This window comes from Lissotriton vulgaris, chromosome 2_1, assembly GCF_964263255.1.
Source record: "Lissotriton vulgaris chromosome 2_1, aLisVul1.2, whole genome shotgun sequence".
Classification (NCBI taxonomy): Eukaryota; Metazoa; Chordata; class Amphibia; order Caudata; family Salamandridae; genus Lissotriton; species Lissotriton vulgaris.
Genome location: NC_141687.1, coordinates 550,195,321 through 550,212,749, shown reverse-complemented (window position 1 = coordinate 550,212,749; position 17,429 = coordinate 550,195,321). Strand labels below are relative to the sequence as shown.

The window sequence follows — 17,429 nt, the reverse complement described above, 5'->3', positions numbered from 1 at the left end:
ACAAACATTTAGGAAATTTGTTGCAAACATTGACCTAAATTTTACATAAACAATTTAATAACCACCCATGTATTAAGTACCAAAAATATATGTTATTTATATAAATAATTTTATCTTATTATGAATGATAAAAAGAGGAAAAAGAAGGAACGTTTCCCCCTGGATCCAATATCGCAATGTGCACAGTAATGATATATTTAATACATTTAGCTACATTGAAAATCCATGTTTCCTAAGGTAAATATTCAGACATGCTGATACAATACTGTGTACTAATAGGCACTGTGTGAATGTATGTGGAAATAGTATACAAGGCTTATATATTTTTTTGAAAAGAAGAACATGGATTTTAAAGGGATATATAGGTATGGTAGCCGGTGACACACATCAAATGTCGTGGCCATTAAATGAATGATGTAATGTGAAGTTCAAATGATGGCCGCTATCGGGAATACGAATGAACGAGGGAGAAAAAAGGTTTGGAAGCGTCCCACACTGCACTTTAAATTGTTGCGGTGAAAGGGATATAGCAGCCTCTCATTAAATGGCAAATAGGATGACGATGTCCCACACGTTAAAGATAACAGGGATGAGTCCTCCATTAACCAGCATGGACTCAATCTTAAGTGGTGAATGCAACCGGAGCCAGGGTTCAGATTAAAGATTTTTGTTGAGTCCAATGGTCTGCGCTGCACCTAGTCCATGACGAGGGGTGCACAGATGGTGTCTTTGCTGCCTGCATGTTCTTCACAAATACAGTGTGTTGCTACATTGTTTTGAAACAATTCTTAACGTATGCGACTTTGTTACTGTTTCTACCAGGTGGTGTTTTAAAGACCTGTTTATAGGCACGGCAGCCCTGCAAAGTACCACGCATCAAGCATTAGACTAACGCATTTCAGTGTGGTGGTCCACATCATCCAACTGAAAGGCATTCCCACACATTTATAGCACCTCAGCTGTCTTCTGTAGCTGCTATTTAGGCAGTCTCTCACACGTAGGCTGTCTAGTTGTTACCGCTCGGTGACCCTGTAACTAATGCTAAGTTTAAGGAAAACAAAGGTCCTAAGCTAAAGTACAATCCTACAATAATATTATATAGACCACAATAGGCTGCTATATATTTCTCTCCCTTGTCCAGCCGGACAGGGAATTTATTAATAAAGTGAATTATTAGAGGTTAAGATACATTTAGCAACAAAACATTTCATTGCATTAAGGCACAGTCCTGTACCGTACTGAAAAAGGATAGGGGAGAAGGTAGTAGAGAGAAAAGTGTTTCAGGCAAAGAAAGTGAGCAATCAGGGTACTGTTTTGAGTCAAAATTAACAGTATTTCCTGGAGTAACACATACACACATTAATATACATTGATTAAACGTATGTAACGGTGGAGGTGTATGTAATTTTCAAACCAGGCAAAATAATTCTTTAAGTCCTGAAGATGATCCCTTTATAACTTGAGCAAGGGATCGAAACGTCGAGTTCTTTGAGTAGACATATGTTTAATCAATGTATATTAATGTGTGTATGTGTTACTCCAGGAAATACTGTTAATTTTGACTCACAACAGTACCCTGATTGCTCACTTTCTTTGCCTGAAACACTTTTCTCTCTACTACCTTCTCCCCTATCCTTTTTCAATACGGTACAGGACTGTGCCTTAATGCAATGAAATATTTTGTTGCTAAATGTATCTTAACCTCTAATAATTCACTTGATTAATAAATTCCCTGTCCGGCTGGACAAGGGAGAGAAATATATAGCAGCCTATTGTGGTCTATATAATATTATTGTAGGATTGTACTTAAGCTTAGGACCTTTGTTTTCCTTAAACTTAGTTGATACCTATGGTCCATAGCTACTCACTGGGTTCCCCTTGTTTTTTCAAAAAACCTGTAACTAATGCGACATCCTGCTCTAGAGGGTATCCTCCTTTTAATAAATGATGAAACACGATTTAGCGGTGTGCTGTGCAGGCGTGTTGCAAGGTAGAGACAGGGAAAGCAATTTGGGTGCTACATTGGGTTGAAGCAGAGCTGGTAAGATGTTATTACCCTTATAATTTTTCATTGGTGTTACTTGATTGCCCATATTTATGGATTTTACATTAGTGTATGCACTGTCCCTTCATCTAGAGCCAAGCCGGACTTCAGATTGAGGGCGCCTGAGACGCATGTCAGTCATGTGTCCTTGCCGCTGTGAGCAAAGTTAACAAATGCTCATGAGGTATTCCACTAAGTGTACAAAGGGACATCACGATATGGCAAAGAGATAGTAATCAAACAGACTCAAATAAAAATAAGTCAACGGATTTGCGGCATTAAACCCCTGCAGCCCAGCATTCACTTGACTTTAAGGGTGGGGGGCACAGACAGAATTGTGTCTATTCCAAACGTGCGCTGCTGGCTTTAAAAAGCACAACTGACTAGCCTGTAACTATAGGCGGCGACGGACTACAGATAGTTCAGATACCGTTCACTACACTCACCTGCAGTAGTTCTAACTTTCTAAAGGCCCCTGAGAGTCTCAGTTGCCAGTGCGACGCGGTCCTCTAGCCAGCTTTGAGGCAGTTAGCAAACAAAAGCGGAACTGTGGATGAGTGCAGAGACTTTCAAGTACGTTTATTTTAGGTCGAGTATTCAAGACCTCTTATATATACTTTAGTATATACTTATATGTGTGTGTACTTTGTGGGCTCTGGAGATAAGCCCTAGGACTTGTCTGCTTCAGCAAAGGGAATTGTTTTCTGTCCAACTGCCTCTATTTAACTTTCTTGATAGAAAACGACCAGCAGAGATCACTTTAGCATTCTTTAGATTCCAGTCCACAGAAATTGTCTTCCACGAGCACCCGCCGAAAATATATATTTTTTCCAAACTTGTATTTTTAGTGATTTGACTACCGAAGGCCCTGATTTTATATTAAAAACAGATCTTTAGACTATACCATTTCCAGCTGAAAGGCAATATTTCTCTCCATGTGTTCCCATACCTGGTGTGTCACTACACTCCAATCTGTTCAATAGCAGGGAGAGCATTGGATTGTGGAAGGGTTAAATTTTCCATTTCAAATCCAAACAGCGCATCAGTAAAGAAAGTGTTGGACTTCGGAGGGGTAAATTTAGCATTCCCACTCCAGTCGGTACAGCAACGAAAGCGTTGGACTTCATAAAGGTTCAATTTACTATTCCCACTCCAAACAGTGCAATAGGTGGAAAGCGTTGGACTTCGAAGGGGTTAACTTGGCTATTTCCATTTCCGAAAACTCAACAGTAGGGAAAGAGATGGATTTTGGAGAGGTAAAATGTACTATTGCCACTCCAAACAGCGCAACAGCGCAACATTACTGAAAGTGTCAGACTTTGGAGGGATAAAATGTACTGTTCCCAATCCAGTCTGTAAAACAGTAGGGAAAGAGTTGGATTTTGAAAGAGGTGACATTTACTATTCCCACTCCAACAGAACCAGAGTAGGGACATGTGGAATTGCAAAGTGGTTGATTTTACTATTCCTTCCACACTTTAAGCAAGAGTAGGGTAAGTACTTCACTTCAAAATATATATATATAATAATAAATATTTATATGTTTACATAATTACTATTCAATAAAATAATTATCAATTCATAATTAATTGTTATTCAATTAATAAAGGATTCAGGCCCTTTATTCTCACAAAAACTACAGACCCATCTCTCTGCTCCCCTTCCCAGCCAAAGACATTGAGAAGGCCATCAATGCCCAACTTTCTGAGTTAGTGCTCCTTGCAGCCACAAACAACATTTGCACCCTCCTCGACCGAGGCGAAACTGCAACCCTCATCCTTCTGGACAACTTGGCTGCCTTCGACACTGTCTCCCATCACACTCTCTGCACAAGACTTCATGACGCCGGCATTCGTGACAAAGCCCTAAAATGGATCCGCTCCTTCCTCTCCGGCCAAATACAGAGAGTCAGACTTGCAATGTTTCTCTCAGAACCCACGGAGATCAGCTGCAGAGTGCCCTAGGGATCCTCCCTGATCCTCACCTTCGTGAACATCTACATGGCCCTGCTTGCAGCCATCATCAAAAGCCATGGACTCAACATCTTCTACGCCTACGACACCCAACTGATTCTCTCCCTCACAGAGGAAACCACAGCTGCCAAGAGCAACTTCCACAATGGGATGAATGCAGCCTCACATGGATGAAGTTCCCTCAAGCTCAATCTCAAACAAGGCCAAAGTCCTCATCCTGGGCTCCAACACCTCCGCATGGAACGACTCCTGGTGGACCACAGTGATCTGAAACCCCCTCCACACCCAGGGACCGCGCACATATCCTCAGCATCATCCTGAACTGCTTGCTCTCTATGAACCGCCAAATTAATGCTGTCTCGTCCTCCTACTTCCACACGCTCTGCCTGCTTCATAAGATCTTCCAGTGAATCCCCATTGAGTCCAGAAAAATGGTCACCCATTTGCTCATCAACAGCAGACTCGACTACGACAAAGCACTCTATGCCGGCACCACCCAAAAAACTCCTAAAGAAACTGCCAAAAATACAGAACGCCTCCGCTAGACTCATCCTGAACATCTCCCGCAGCAGTCACACCACCGGTCATCTAAGAGAACTCTACTGGTTCCCGATCAAAAAAATAATTACCTTCAAGCTCCTCATACACGCCTACAAGGTCCTCCACATCTCCACACCTGCTTACCTCATCCATCGCCTCTCCTTCTATACTTCCACCAGACATCTCTGCTTCACCTAACTGTCCCTGGCCATCCTCCTATGGATCTGCAAGAACACGGCTGGAAGCAGATCCTTATAAAATCTCACGGCAAAGACCTGAAACTCCCTGCCTCTACATCTGAGGCATTCACTGTCTCTACCTCAATTCAGGAAGGACCTCAAGACCTGGCTCTTCAACTGAAAAGTAGATCCCCCCCAATCAGCTCCTTGAGACCTTAATGGGTGAGTAGCCACGCTTTACAAGAATCCTGACTGATTGTCTATCAGGAGTAAATCCCTGTGTTCCTTTGATGTTTTGGAACAAAGTGAACAATTCTCTTTTTTTAGCAGAAGGCTTGTATCTTGCACCGTGTGGTCCAAAAAGAAAGATTTCATCCAATAGACGGAATATAGGACAGGGAACCTGATTTTAAATGCATTCTACACAACATCTAGCACCTATGTGTACATGTTTATCTTTAGCTTCTCCTGGAGATGATGCCCTCCCACTGGGGTGCATAGTGGTTGCGACAGCATAGCAAAGACTTTGCTTTTATGTGTTGGTAGTTTGCCTGCAGCTTCTGAGAACTTTTGATTTCCTCTTCTCTTATTCAGAAATCTGGCGCTGTAGGTGGATCTCTAATGCTGGTTGTTATTCTTGTCTCTTCCCATAGAGCGTATGAACGTCCTGGAATTGTCCTAGTCTATACCCCATAAATTGGACTTTTGAGAAATACCGACTCTTCTCTAACCCCACTAATTAGACAGTGTCTATTTCCAAATTCAGTCTCGATTTCCCGATCTGTGTAGGAGCCGATGAAAGTGAAACAAGAGAATTTTAGTATGCGTACTTTTTGATGCCCCTGTGTATTCACATTGGTAAAACGCAGCCCGGATAAAAGCCTCATGAGCAAGCTGTGTAATTAATCTGTAAATAAGTCCCTTGTACTTTCTATGCCTTACACATTGGATTTCGTCTTGTCTGTCAGTGAAACCATCATTCTGCAGTATGATGTTCCTTGGTTTTTCTGTTGGCTACTTATTTTGAGGGCTCTCATTCCTTAGTGCAGGATTTGTCTGCTACATCTTTTATGAGGGTGCTTCCTAGGTTTGTCCTAAGCTGGAGTCGAAAAATATGAGGAAGTATTGCCAGTGGAACCTGAGTGCCAGATGTATAAGCAGGTGGTTGTGTCACCTCTCGGGGCATAAAGTCATATCTCGTGGGATAGGTGCTTGCTTGTCTTCTTCAAACGCCAGGGTATTCACTATAGAGAAAGTGAGATAGGCCTAATGATTCCCCAAAATGTGTGGCTTGGTATCTTGGAATGTTATCTCGATTTTAAGACAACCAAAAGAGGAACTTTGGTAATCAGCGAAATCCTCAACTTAAAGTGGGATTTCAATGTCAAGGCTGAGTCTTAAACATTCCAGGCATCGACTCTCTAGAGTAGTTCAAGGTCAAGCAGCTCAACATGAACCTCAAGAGAATTAAACTGTGAGGCTGGGAAACAGAAGTCCACTCAAGTAGGTATGAAACCGCTAGGTGCCTGCCACATGGATGTTCAAAAACGTCCATTATTCAATGGAAGCTTGTGCTGCGGGTGGTTTTGGCCGGCCGCACAGGCTCCCATTAAAAAGTAGTAGTTTGCGACCGCACCATGTGTGGTCGCATCCTAATTAGGTGTTCAGAACCGCTGACCTATGTTTGAATGGTCCCTTCACTGAAACAGTTTAGGGCGGATGCAAGTCCACCCGACATCGTAAGGGCCTAACTGTCTCATTACCCGGAAAAAAGGCCTGAGGCTTATGTTTATGATAGTATTTTAAATCAAGTATACACATAAGACCCATACATATTGTCAGAACAACATTTGGGCTGGGTATCAAAAAGAAGGAATAACAAATATACACTCATTATAAGTCATGCACAGATACCAACTTTAAAACAACACTTGTATAATTAATATGTGCTGTTGCACCGATTTTATTCAAAATATGTTCATAGCTGTATGGGAGGAGTATACCAAGGTAAGTGGAGTGAGTAGAAAGTGAAAGGGAACTACCAGGAGTGTGAGATGGAATAAATGCCCTGGGCGTTCAGCCAGAAGAGGTGAAAGACATACTAGAAGGCTAGGAATGAAAGGAGGAAAATTAAGCATGAGCCTGAGGTAGGGAGAGCTGTAAAGGGGCTAACAAATGTGTTGAGATTAGGAAAAGTAGGGGCATATTTATGAGAGCCTTGCATCATATTTGCACCACACAGAGACGTACATGCGTGATGTAAAGCTCTGAGTCAGACGATGAAGCCAAGCAAAGCCACTTTGTGTGGTTTGGGTGGCTTTATAAATCTTGAGTAAGGCAATGCAGCGCAAATCGCTGCGTCGCCATACTCTCCGCACAGGAGGCATTCCATTTGCACACACCTTCCATGGTTTTTTACACATTCCCACATATACAAGGACTTGTAAACGTGGGAATGACTCAAAATATTATGCCTCCTGAGGTGAGGCATAACGAGGAGAAATATCTCTATTTCTGCTTGTTTTTTCCCCTATGTGTGCTGCATTCTGAATGGAAGGGGGAGACCACTCGGTCACCCCAAACGTATGGATGGGTGCCCCGATCCCCCGGGAAACCGTTGTGGGCGGGGGGCGTGTCCCGGCCGGTATGCCCATAGCGGCGTGGCCGGAGCACGCCCCTACCGCCCCAAAAGGGTTGTCCTAAACACCCGCCCGGAAGTCCGTGTACCGATGGGCGTGATGGGGGCGCGGTCCCACCTTCCCGCTGTTGGATAAAAGGCGCGGGAATCTAAGGAAGCGTCCTCTTGTTCATGCGCTGTGAAGGCTGCACCACTCGTCGCTCGTGAGCCATCAAGGGAACAAGCTGCAGTTTTTTGAACTTGTAATCATTGTTTTTCTGTTTCAGTCATCAAGGCGTAGCTGGAGTTCGAGTCACTTCGGGAAGACAGGCTGAGCTAACGTTGAACGCGGACAAGCCTGGCAAGAAGTCTGGAAAGAGCTCCGAGATGGAACGTATGCTGCGTACATTGGTGAACCAGGTTTCGGCGATGGACCGGAAGTTCGGTAAGTAGACCAGCTTGGTCGCGGCTTAGCGGCCCTCAGGAAACAAGTTGAGGCCCAAGCTGGCCCCTCAGGGCGACCTAAGAAAGTCATAGGGCCGGCTTTGCCAAAAGTTACCCCAGGGGGGATAAGGGGAAAAAGAGGAGGGTGAAAGTAAGTATGGGCGGAAAATCCATTCCGCTCGCGGATTTTGCGGATTTTCGGTAAATTCGCAATCCGCGAGATTCGCGAATTTCCCGCAAAATCCGCAAATCCGCGAGCTCGCACTGTTCGCGTGAGTTCGCGGCTTCCCAGTTCAACTTCGCGCCCCGCGAATAAGCGCTAAATTGCAGAAATACGATCTTAGCAAAAACTGAAACTACTTACCAGGTTAAAAAGTTCAAGCTCATCATTAGTAGCCATTTCCTGTACTGCTTCCTGAGGGGCCCCTCCAGAGTTCAGTTGCCTACTTGCAACTATTATGTGACCCTGCTCTGACCCTCAGAATAGTTACACATATGCCACAAAGGTCCTGAATTACAGCTAAGGGAGACAAGCAGGAGCCAGGCTGGAAGTTCAAATCCAGTGACACATTAATCAACCCTAATTCATTATTGTCAGTTGGGGCAGGGCAGGTGTTGTAACTAATTTTGCAACAATGAAAGCACTTAGCAAGTGCAAAAGATCACTAATCAGGAAGCACTAAGGAAGCAGGTGCCAGCTAAAAAAATATTCTGTGACAAATTAATCAGCCCCAAATTAATTCAGGTCACTTGAGGCAGGGAAGGTGTGCTTTGCTTTGCCACAATAATGTACACTGGACAACCAGAGGGTGCTGTGATGAAACAGAGGGTGGCATGGGTGGGCCAGAGGGTGGCATGAGTAGTCAGAGAGTGGCAGTGGTGACAGAGGGTGGCAGTGATGAAGAAGAGTGTCCCAAACAGGCTGGACATGTAGAAACAACAAGTTCGCAAAACTTGCGATCCGACAGGTAAGTTTGCGTTTGCGAAATTGTACAAAACCCTTGCGAACCGCGCGAACACACACAAAAAAAAATCCGCAAATTCGCGAGAATTCGCAGATTTTTGCGGATTGCAAGTTCGCAAATTCGCGAACGCGAGATTCGCAAAATTCGCCCATGCTTAGGTGAAAGCGGGTCATAGCGAGGCCCCAGTCCCGATGGAGGTACCACTGATCCCAGTAGCCCCAGCGGCCAGCCCGGTACCCACACCGAATGGGGGTTTGCCAATCCCTGTGGTTATCACACCGCTGGAGGAGGATCAAATGCCTCCTGAATTAGCGCTTCACTTAGCGGCTGTGTTACCCTGGTTGAAAAAGGGAACGGGGGGATCCGTGGCTGTGGAAGACCCGGCCGAGGAAGCTAGACTGATTATTGAACAGTTCCGGCAGACAAGGAATGCTGGGGCAGCGAACGTGCCTTCTATTTCCTCACAGGTGGCGAAGGTGGTCTCGGCAGATAACCAGGATAAGGCGACGGACACGGCTGGAAGTGCGGTGGGAGCCGGTAAGAGATCGCTACCGATGATGGGGGAGGGCGCGGTACCCTCAAGGCGCGAAAGCTTGGCGCAACTTGTTCCCATGGTTACTAAAGAGATGGTGTGGGCCAACAAATACATTAATATGTTTTCACTGTTGACTGATCACCGAGAGTTAGAATATGCCAAGACCCAGAAAGACTTATGGCACCCCAGTGTATGGCGGGCAAAAATGGCGGAATTCAAGGTCGAGGAGTCGATGATCAACTGGATCAGGGCCTTTTCTATCTTTGTGGCAATTATCAATGAACGTACACCAGAACTTTTGAGTGACTTGGCTTGTTATCAGAGCAGGATCACGAACTTCCATGAGAAATATGGGGGTGAGGAGTGGACAGGGTATGACGTGGCTTTTAGAAAAGCGAAAGAGTTTAATGAAGCATTGACTTGGGATTGTTTGGATACGGTATCATGGCATGCGCAGCTCTTGCCAGGATCAGCAGGTGGTTCGGGGTCAAGCACGAATGGCTCCAGGGCATTTCCACAGAAGCAGTCACAGCCCATTCGTCAGAACTACGGGGGGGGGAGTCTCAACCTAGATCAGGCGGGAACGGAAATAAGCGAGGGGTGTGTTGGGGTTTCAATAAGGGAACGTGTAGCAGGCCGCAAGGAACGTGTAGGTTCAGGCATGCGTGCTCCGGTTGTGGTAACACCTCACACCCTGAAACTAGCTGCCGATCCAGGGCCAATGGCACCGGAGGCAAAGGGGGTACCAAGCAGGATTGATACGGTGCCCCGGAAGTCCTCATCTTCGCCCGTAGATATCTTGGCTTTGACCCCGTGGCTGAACAGATACCCTGATCATGCGTCCGCCGGGATTCTGCAAGATGGCTTCTCATATGGCTTCAGGATCCCGGCGGGTGATTTTCGAGGGAACGCCTCTTGTAAGAACCAACTGTCCGTTCAGCACAACCCGGCGGTTGCCGCCAAAAAGATCGCCAAGGAGGTTAGCTTGGGGCGAGTGGCAGGACCTTTTCGTGACCCACCAACGGCTGATTTTGTATGCTCCCCATTAGGGGTGGTGCCGAAAAGAGACCCGGGGGAGTACAGGCTCATCCATAATTTGTCGGCAACAAAGGGGGCTTCTGTCAATGAGGCGATCAACCCTGAGATTTGCAGTGTAAAGTATGCATCTTTCGATGACGCAGTGGTGCTGTTGAATCGCTTAGGCCCCGGTGCATTGTTAGCAAAGTCAGACATTGAATCTGCATTCAGGTTGCTTCCGGTGCATCCCCAAGATCAGCGCCTGCTGGGTTTTATGTTTCAGGGGAAATACTACATGGATATGTGCATGCCAATGGGTTGTTTAATTTCGTGTGCCTATTTTGAAATGTTTAGCTCATTTCTGGAGTGGGTGTTCGCAAAGGCCACGGGGCACCAACATGTGATGCATTATCTTGATGCTTTCCTCTTTCTCGGCCCAGCAGGCACTCGTGACTGTGCACTGGCATTGCAGGACTTCTGCGTGCTCATGCGGGGTTTCGAGGTTCCATTGGCGCCAGGTAAGACAGTGGGGCCGACTACCTCCCTGGAGTTTTTGGGCATAGAACTAGACTCCGTGGCGGGGTGCTTCGGCCTGCCGGAGGAGGAGATCGCCAAATTCAGGGCTTCCTTGTTGCAGAGTCTCCGGACCGAGAAAGTGACATTGCACCAATTACAGCAGACAGTGGGTCAGCTTAACTTTGCATTAAGGGTGATACCGATAGCTCGCCCTTTCTCTCGATTCATTGCCCAGTCCATGGTAGGCCTCAGGGAAGGGCACCACCGCACGAGACTGTCGGCGGAGGTTCGCCAGGAAATGCTCATTTGGCTGGCATTCCTGGCGGACTTCAACGGCCGAGGGGTCTGGAGCAAACCCCCAGCCTCGCCGGCGGAACTCGGCTTATGGACCGACTCGGCGGGCAGCGTGGGGTTTGGTGCAATACTCGGAAACCGTTGGTCGGCACAAAGATGGCTGGCATGGTGGCAAACAAACGGCTTGACGAGTAACATTGGCTTTCTAGAACTCTTCCCCATCTGGGTGGCTCTGTCGGCATGGCCGGAGGATTTCAGAGACCGCTCAGTGGTATTTTGGTCCGATAACATGACTGTGGTTGAGTGCATTAATCAGCAGGCAGCACACTGCAAATGGATATTGCGATTGTTTTAAGAAATTGTGTTACGATGCTTGAGATTAAACGTACAGTTCAGGGCAAAACATGTGCCGGGTGTACTGAATAATGCAGCTGATGCGCTCTCTCGTTTCAAAATGCAGGCTTTCAGGGCTTGTTTACCCTCAGCGGAGCTAGTGGCGGCACCATTTCCCGAAGCACTGTGGCAAATCGGTGCCCCGGACTACAAAACCTTGTGGCAGCCAGTTTAGCGCCCAGGACAAGGAAAGCTTATGAAGGGGCGTTCCGCTTGTACTGCGCCTTTTTGGGTCCGGCAGGGGAGCATAGATGGGGGCAGGAGGAGTCCTTTGTCCAAGTTTTAGTGGCACTTCATGGAGAAGGCCGGTCGGCGGCAACCGCAATTCGGTATAAGGCCGCCATATCATTTATGGCACAGCTCCATAGGATCAGGGACCCGACGGACTCCTTTCTAGTCAGGAAGGCTCTGCGCGGCTGGCGGCGCTTAGAAGGGTGCAGAAAGGATAACAGGCATCCGATAGGATTTGATAAGTTGACCACCTTGCTGGCTAAACTAGAAGAGACATGCTCCTCACTTAGCGAGGAAATACTATTCCGGGCAGCGTTCGCATTGGCGTTCTATGGGGCCCTGCGGGTGAGCGAACTAGTGGCGGCAAATAAGAGAGATACGGAAGGAGGTCTGCGCAGGGATCACATCCAAGTAAAGGGGGATTCTCTGCTGATCTCGATAGCCAGGTCAAAGACCGACCAGGAGGCCCAGGGGAATAGTGTTGTGTTGCAGCGCGCACCAGGTAGTCCCGGTTGTCCAGTGAGGCATGTTGAGGCCTACCTAAAACAAAGGTTGACAACGTGGGGGGGGGGGCCTTGCTGCGACATACGAACGGCACCCCGTTGACAAGATTTCAGTTTCAGAGGGTACTGGCAATTACAATTGCAGCAGCGGGCTTTGAACCCGAGTGATTTTGGGACTCAATCATTCAGGATAGGGGCCGCTACAGAAGCTACGGCTCTAGGTCTGCAGGCAGACGAGGTGAAGCAGTTAGGCCGTTGGTCTTCGAAGTGTTTCAAGAGGTACGTGCAACTGCACATGTTGTAAATTACTGAGGAAGTGCACTCACGCTTGTTGTCTTTTGTTTAGATTACAGTTTCACGAGCCTGTGACGCAGGGCGGAAATTGGGACCGTCCCAGTATCAGATAATCACCGCATCAGGATTACGGAATGGAAGACGGGTGGTCTGGGTCGTGGGCCACTCATACGTGAGGCGTGCCGGGGACATATTCAAGACAGGTGATGCGATCCACACATCTGAGAAATATGGGTTCAGGGTGTCCTTCCATGGGAAGGGCGGCCTCTGTATTGACCGATTGCAAAGTTTTGTGGAGGAATTATTAGGGCGGCACAGGTCACCGCCATCTGTAGTCCTAGTACACATTGGGGGCAATGACTTGGTGAGACTGGGCAGACGAGTTTTAGTTGAGCACATACTTTCTGTAGTTAGCTGGTTAGCAAAAAGGCTCCCGGGATGTACGATTGCTTGGTCTCACATGATTCCCAGGAGGGTATGGCGGGGTGGTTTGTCCACGACAGCGTTGAACCATTCGGTAAAGAGGGTCAACAATAAAATGGAGAAATTGTTTCGCTCTGCTCATCTCCAAAGTATATCTCATGGGTGCATCTGGGGAGATCACTGTTATTCTGATGATGGGGTACACCTGTCCAGGGTGGGTAATGACTTACTGATAGGAGACATGATAGCTTGGCTAGTGGGTTTGAGGAGACATGACCTATAGGAGGTGTGGGGGGGGCCAGATAGTCGGTCAACTATCTGGCCTGTGGCGGTAAGGTCATGATCGGTGAGCAGTGATTTCAAGAACCCTCGGGGGGGCGCCACCCACTATGGATGGGAGCGCCCGGGAGGAGGCGGCCATTGGCCCCTCCCACGGGGGGGCGGCACCCATTACGGATGGGTCGCCCAGGGGGAGACGGCCATAGGCCCCTCCTAGGGGGAGACGGCTATATGCCCCTCCCCGGAATTTCCCGGGGGCCGGATATCCGCTCCGGCGGAAGAGAGTGCGGGGAAAGGGGGGGGGGGAGTCCACGCTGTCCTTCTTACGGATACCTCGCACGGGAACTCGGACGACCTTAAGATGGCGTCGAGTGAAAGGGGGCCCCCACGACAAGGGAAGTTACAGTTGGCTTTGTGGGTAAAGTCCTCTGCGCATGCGCCACTCACACGAGAGGGTGGGAATTTGGTGATAGGGATCTGACACCAGTTAAGACCTTGCCGTTGGCCCTTAATGTTAGGATGTACAAATTCGAATGTAATGCATTTGTCTTGATGTTAGACTCGGCTAGGAAATCTTTGTATTAGAGATTTGTTAAGGTTAGCCTGAATACCTGTCTTCATCAAATGAAATTGAATTTGAATTTGTACATGATACATGAAACGTTTTAATTTAAAGTTTTAAATTTTGTTTCATATTTTAATAAATACGGCCGGGGGGGGTCGTGAGGCCCCCTGCCTTCCGAAAGTTCAAAACTGTGTCTGTCTCCTCCCATTGGGATTGGTGTTGGTAGGGGTGGCGGGCATCTCGGCCCATATGAAAACGCCTCTCAGGATTGTGTTATATGCAGGAAGGTGCCCCTTCCTGCACACAAGCAATCCTCCTGACTACACAGGCACCCTTGCCCCATAGTGCAAGGTTGCCTACATTGGCGCTAGTCTGCTGAAGCGGCACCAGCGTAGAGGGAAAGGACTGGAATGCACGATTTGGATAAATACAGTGCATTCCTGCCCTTTCACTTTGCCGTGGGGCAGCGCAGCAAGGTGACTTGCTGCCCTGCCCTACGCTAAATCCCCATAAATGAGGGCCCTAGTGCTTGTAAAAGGGAGATTAATAAAGAGGCCTTGTGAAAATGGCAGGAAGCTTGCATATCGAGAATTAGTGGACATGAGCTAGTTTGAATGGGATTGAATATAAGTGTGGAGGAAGAAGTACAGGAACTCATAACAGGAGCAACTGGCTAAGTAGTGCATCACTGGAGAAGAAAGGACAGAAAGTGGATTGCATTAGAGGACAGGGAGGATAAAGTGATGTAGGGTCAGCAGGCAAAAACGAGAGAGGAAGAACACTGAAATAGAGGTTAATGCTGAGAAGAAAAAAGACGCTTTCTACCAAGATACAGGATTAAAGGTCAGAATAAAACAGTAAAAATGTCCCGAGTAAAGGAAAAAATTTGAGAAAAATCATACAAGACTGAAGGATATGTGGCATCCTGGAGTAGAGGTCCAAGATTCAATGGAAACATCCCACGAGGCCCCAAACAGGAAGACGAGCAAGTGGTCAGTACAAGCCCAGGCATACACATGATAGCACTGCACAGTCTATGACAGATAAAATTGGAACACACACTACGAGACAATATTATAAGAAATCAGAGATAGCTGTAAATGGAAACAAGCACAAAGTGGTCATCGAACTGCAGAAAGCATCAAAATGCAGGCAATGGGGAGGAATGTATCAGAGTATTGCTCCCCACATGGAAAAAAAGCAGCAAAATACCCTCTAATTAAAAGAGCATTGCTTTCAGGGTGATCACATGCAATATGCACATCCATCTGTAATTTAATGTAGCAGACAGCTAGAAATGCTATAGCAGGATCTGAAATACTGGTTCTTGATTATTAAAACTGTGCATTCACTCTACTAATAAATAATAATAATATTAGTAACGGTCAATGTCTTTTGACAGTGCTAAGCATACCTTCCTTCACAGTGTTCTCTCCGTGGCTGTTGGAGTGGTCCGGTAAGTCGCTGAGCAAGGTGTGATGGGAGTGGGAGTGCCTGGCACTCAGGCTTTCCATCTCCGTGGCTGTATCAGAGCTTCCTCGACGGGTGAACTTCCCTAAGGAAAATGGAAGAAGCAGGGATTGCATTGGACATGGCTGCTTGTGCTCGTGGAATTCCACCTTCTCACACCAATAAATGTATTATTTTCTGTAACTTGTGATTGCATCGCCTCAGCATATCTCTATATATATGACACCTGATGTACAACAACCTTTCCCTTGATTGCATTTTTCCAAAGCATGAGTATATTACATTTATTTTCACCTATATTCAAATAAATATTTAAAGAATCAGCCAAAGAAGCACAAATCATTGAGGGACAGGTCACAGCACTAAAGGAAGACAGAATTTTCTGTTTCCATCGTAGTATTTAAACTGGATTTTATGACTCGTATGCCGTCATAATAGCCACCTTCGTAGATTTTGATTCCCAGAAAGTTATCTTGCCAATACCCACATTTCTACATTTCAATCAGCCCCAACTACCAAATCATAAATCATTTTCCACCGACCTAAGATCACATTACAGCCAGTGCTACTACTGTTCATTTTCTAGGCCTTTCTTGATACTAATCCTTTCCAATGTCCCCATGTACCTACAGACAGGTTAGGTTAGGTTATGATTTAATTTACAATCCACTTCACTCGTTTTTACCTGCGGAGAATTTCCCTGCTCTTTCGTTTTTTTAATCTATGTTTGAGTATAAGTGAAATGCCATTTATTAAGGACAGATAATCTATGCTGAATATTGGTTTCCATGTCATGCAAATCAGGCTTCCACATGTAATCAGTGCGACTGTCAACATGAGGAACGGGAATATGGTGCAAGATAGCATGTTGCTTCAAAATGAACCACAAAATAGTTTTTTCATATTTATGACGTAGACTATATGTTAATTTTGGTGCCTTACAACTTCCTTCAAATTCATGAATCTCTCTAACCAATAATCTGAAGCTTAGATAGTTCATAGTAGTAAGATAAGGGAAGAGATGGATAGCTCTGTGTAATGAAAGGATATTTTCTAACGCAACAAAAAATAATACAAATGTAATTTAAAAACATTAACATCAACCCAGTTACAAGTTATCATTTTTAAACTTGATGTATAAAATGAGCAATGGAAATAGATAAGAGATCGTTATAGGAACGCTTTGGTGCACTAGAAGCCTTCACGTGTGAACACGTAGCCATTCATCTTTTCACTACACTTAAATAAGGTCACATAATTCAGAGGATATTCAACAGCTATTGAATTCTACCTGAAAATAACTTTAGTGGATGTTATGCAGCTTGGGGAATTAGTTCTAAACTTGTTTTCCTGGGACCTTTGGGGGTCTACAATGTCTACTCAAGGAGTTCACGACTGTTTAGAAAATTAATAATACAGTGTAAATTCATAAAGAAGCAAAAATGAAAACCGAAAATGTCAAACTGTTCTGTAAATGTGAAAGAATTTGAAATTGAAAGCTAAAAATGAAGTTGGTGTCCTCAGATTAATTCATTTGAGCAGTGCCTTTACCACGCATGCGTTACAACGGAATTCGTTTTCCACGCTTAACCTTTACCTCGAATATTCCTTTACTACGCATACATTTACACCGTTTTTTGTTGTAAATGTATGCATGGTGAGGGCATACTCTTGATAAAGGTTAAAACTCTCCACTTACATTCCCCCAGCCTCACTCCTTATATTTACCCTTAACCCTATATATATATATATATATATATATATATATATATATTTATTTTTCTATAATACCCCTTACCTTTTAACTCGCCTTTCCTCCATCTTCTCTGGTTACGTCGGTCGTACGTCGTTAAGAGGAAGCGGAAGTTACTTTTCGTTTCCTCCCTAACGACGTTGATTTCTTCAGCTTCGGTATCGGCTCCTCAGGTTAGTTTTGTTTTTTGGGAGGGAGACCCCCCCAGCCCCCCTTTTTATCCCAGACCTTTATTTTTTTTTTATGGGGGAGACCCACCAAACCCCCCGCCGTTTTTCTTTTCATTTACCACACATGCCTTTACTACGATTTTCGTAGTAAAGGTATGCGTGGTAAACCCTTTCGTTGTAACCACGCAGGCGTTGTAGTACATGCGTGGGAAATGATTTCGTGG

The 17,429-nt window shown here is 45.8% G+C and overlaps 1 protein-coding gene across 1 annotated transcript in view; it reads right to left on the bottom strand.

Annotated features, from left to right (window-relative positions):
- UNC80 (unc-80 subunit of NALCN channel complex) overlaps positions 1 to 17,429 on the bottom strand; it is a 2,521,865-nt gene that overhangs the window by 2,052,033 nt on the left and 452,403 nt on the right. The window contains exon 11 of the mRNA XM_086955549.1: positions 15,227 to 15,367. Coding sequence (XP_086811675.1) covers positions 15,227 to 15,367 — 141 coding nt within the window. The remainder of the gene's footprint in view (positions 1 to 15,226; positions 15,368 to 17,429) is intronic.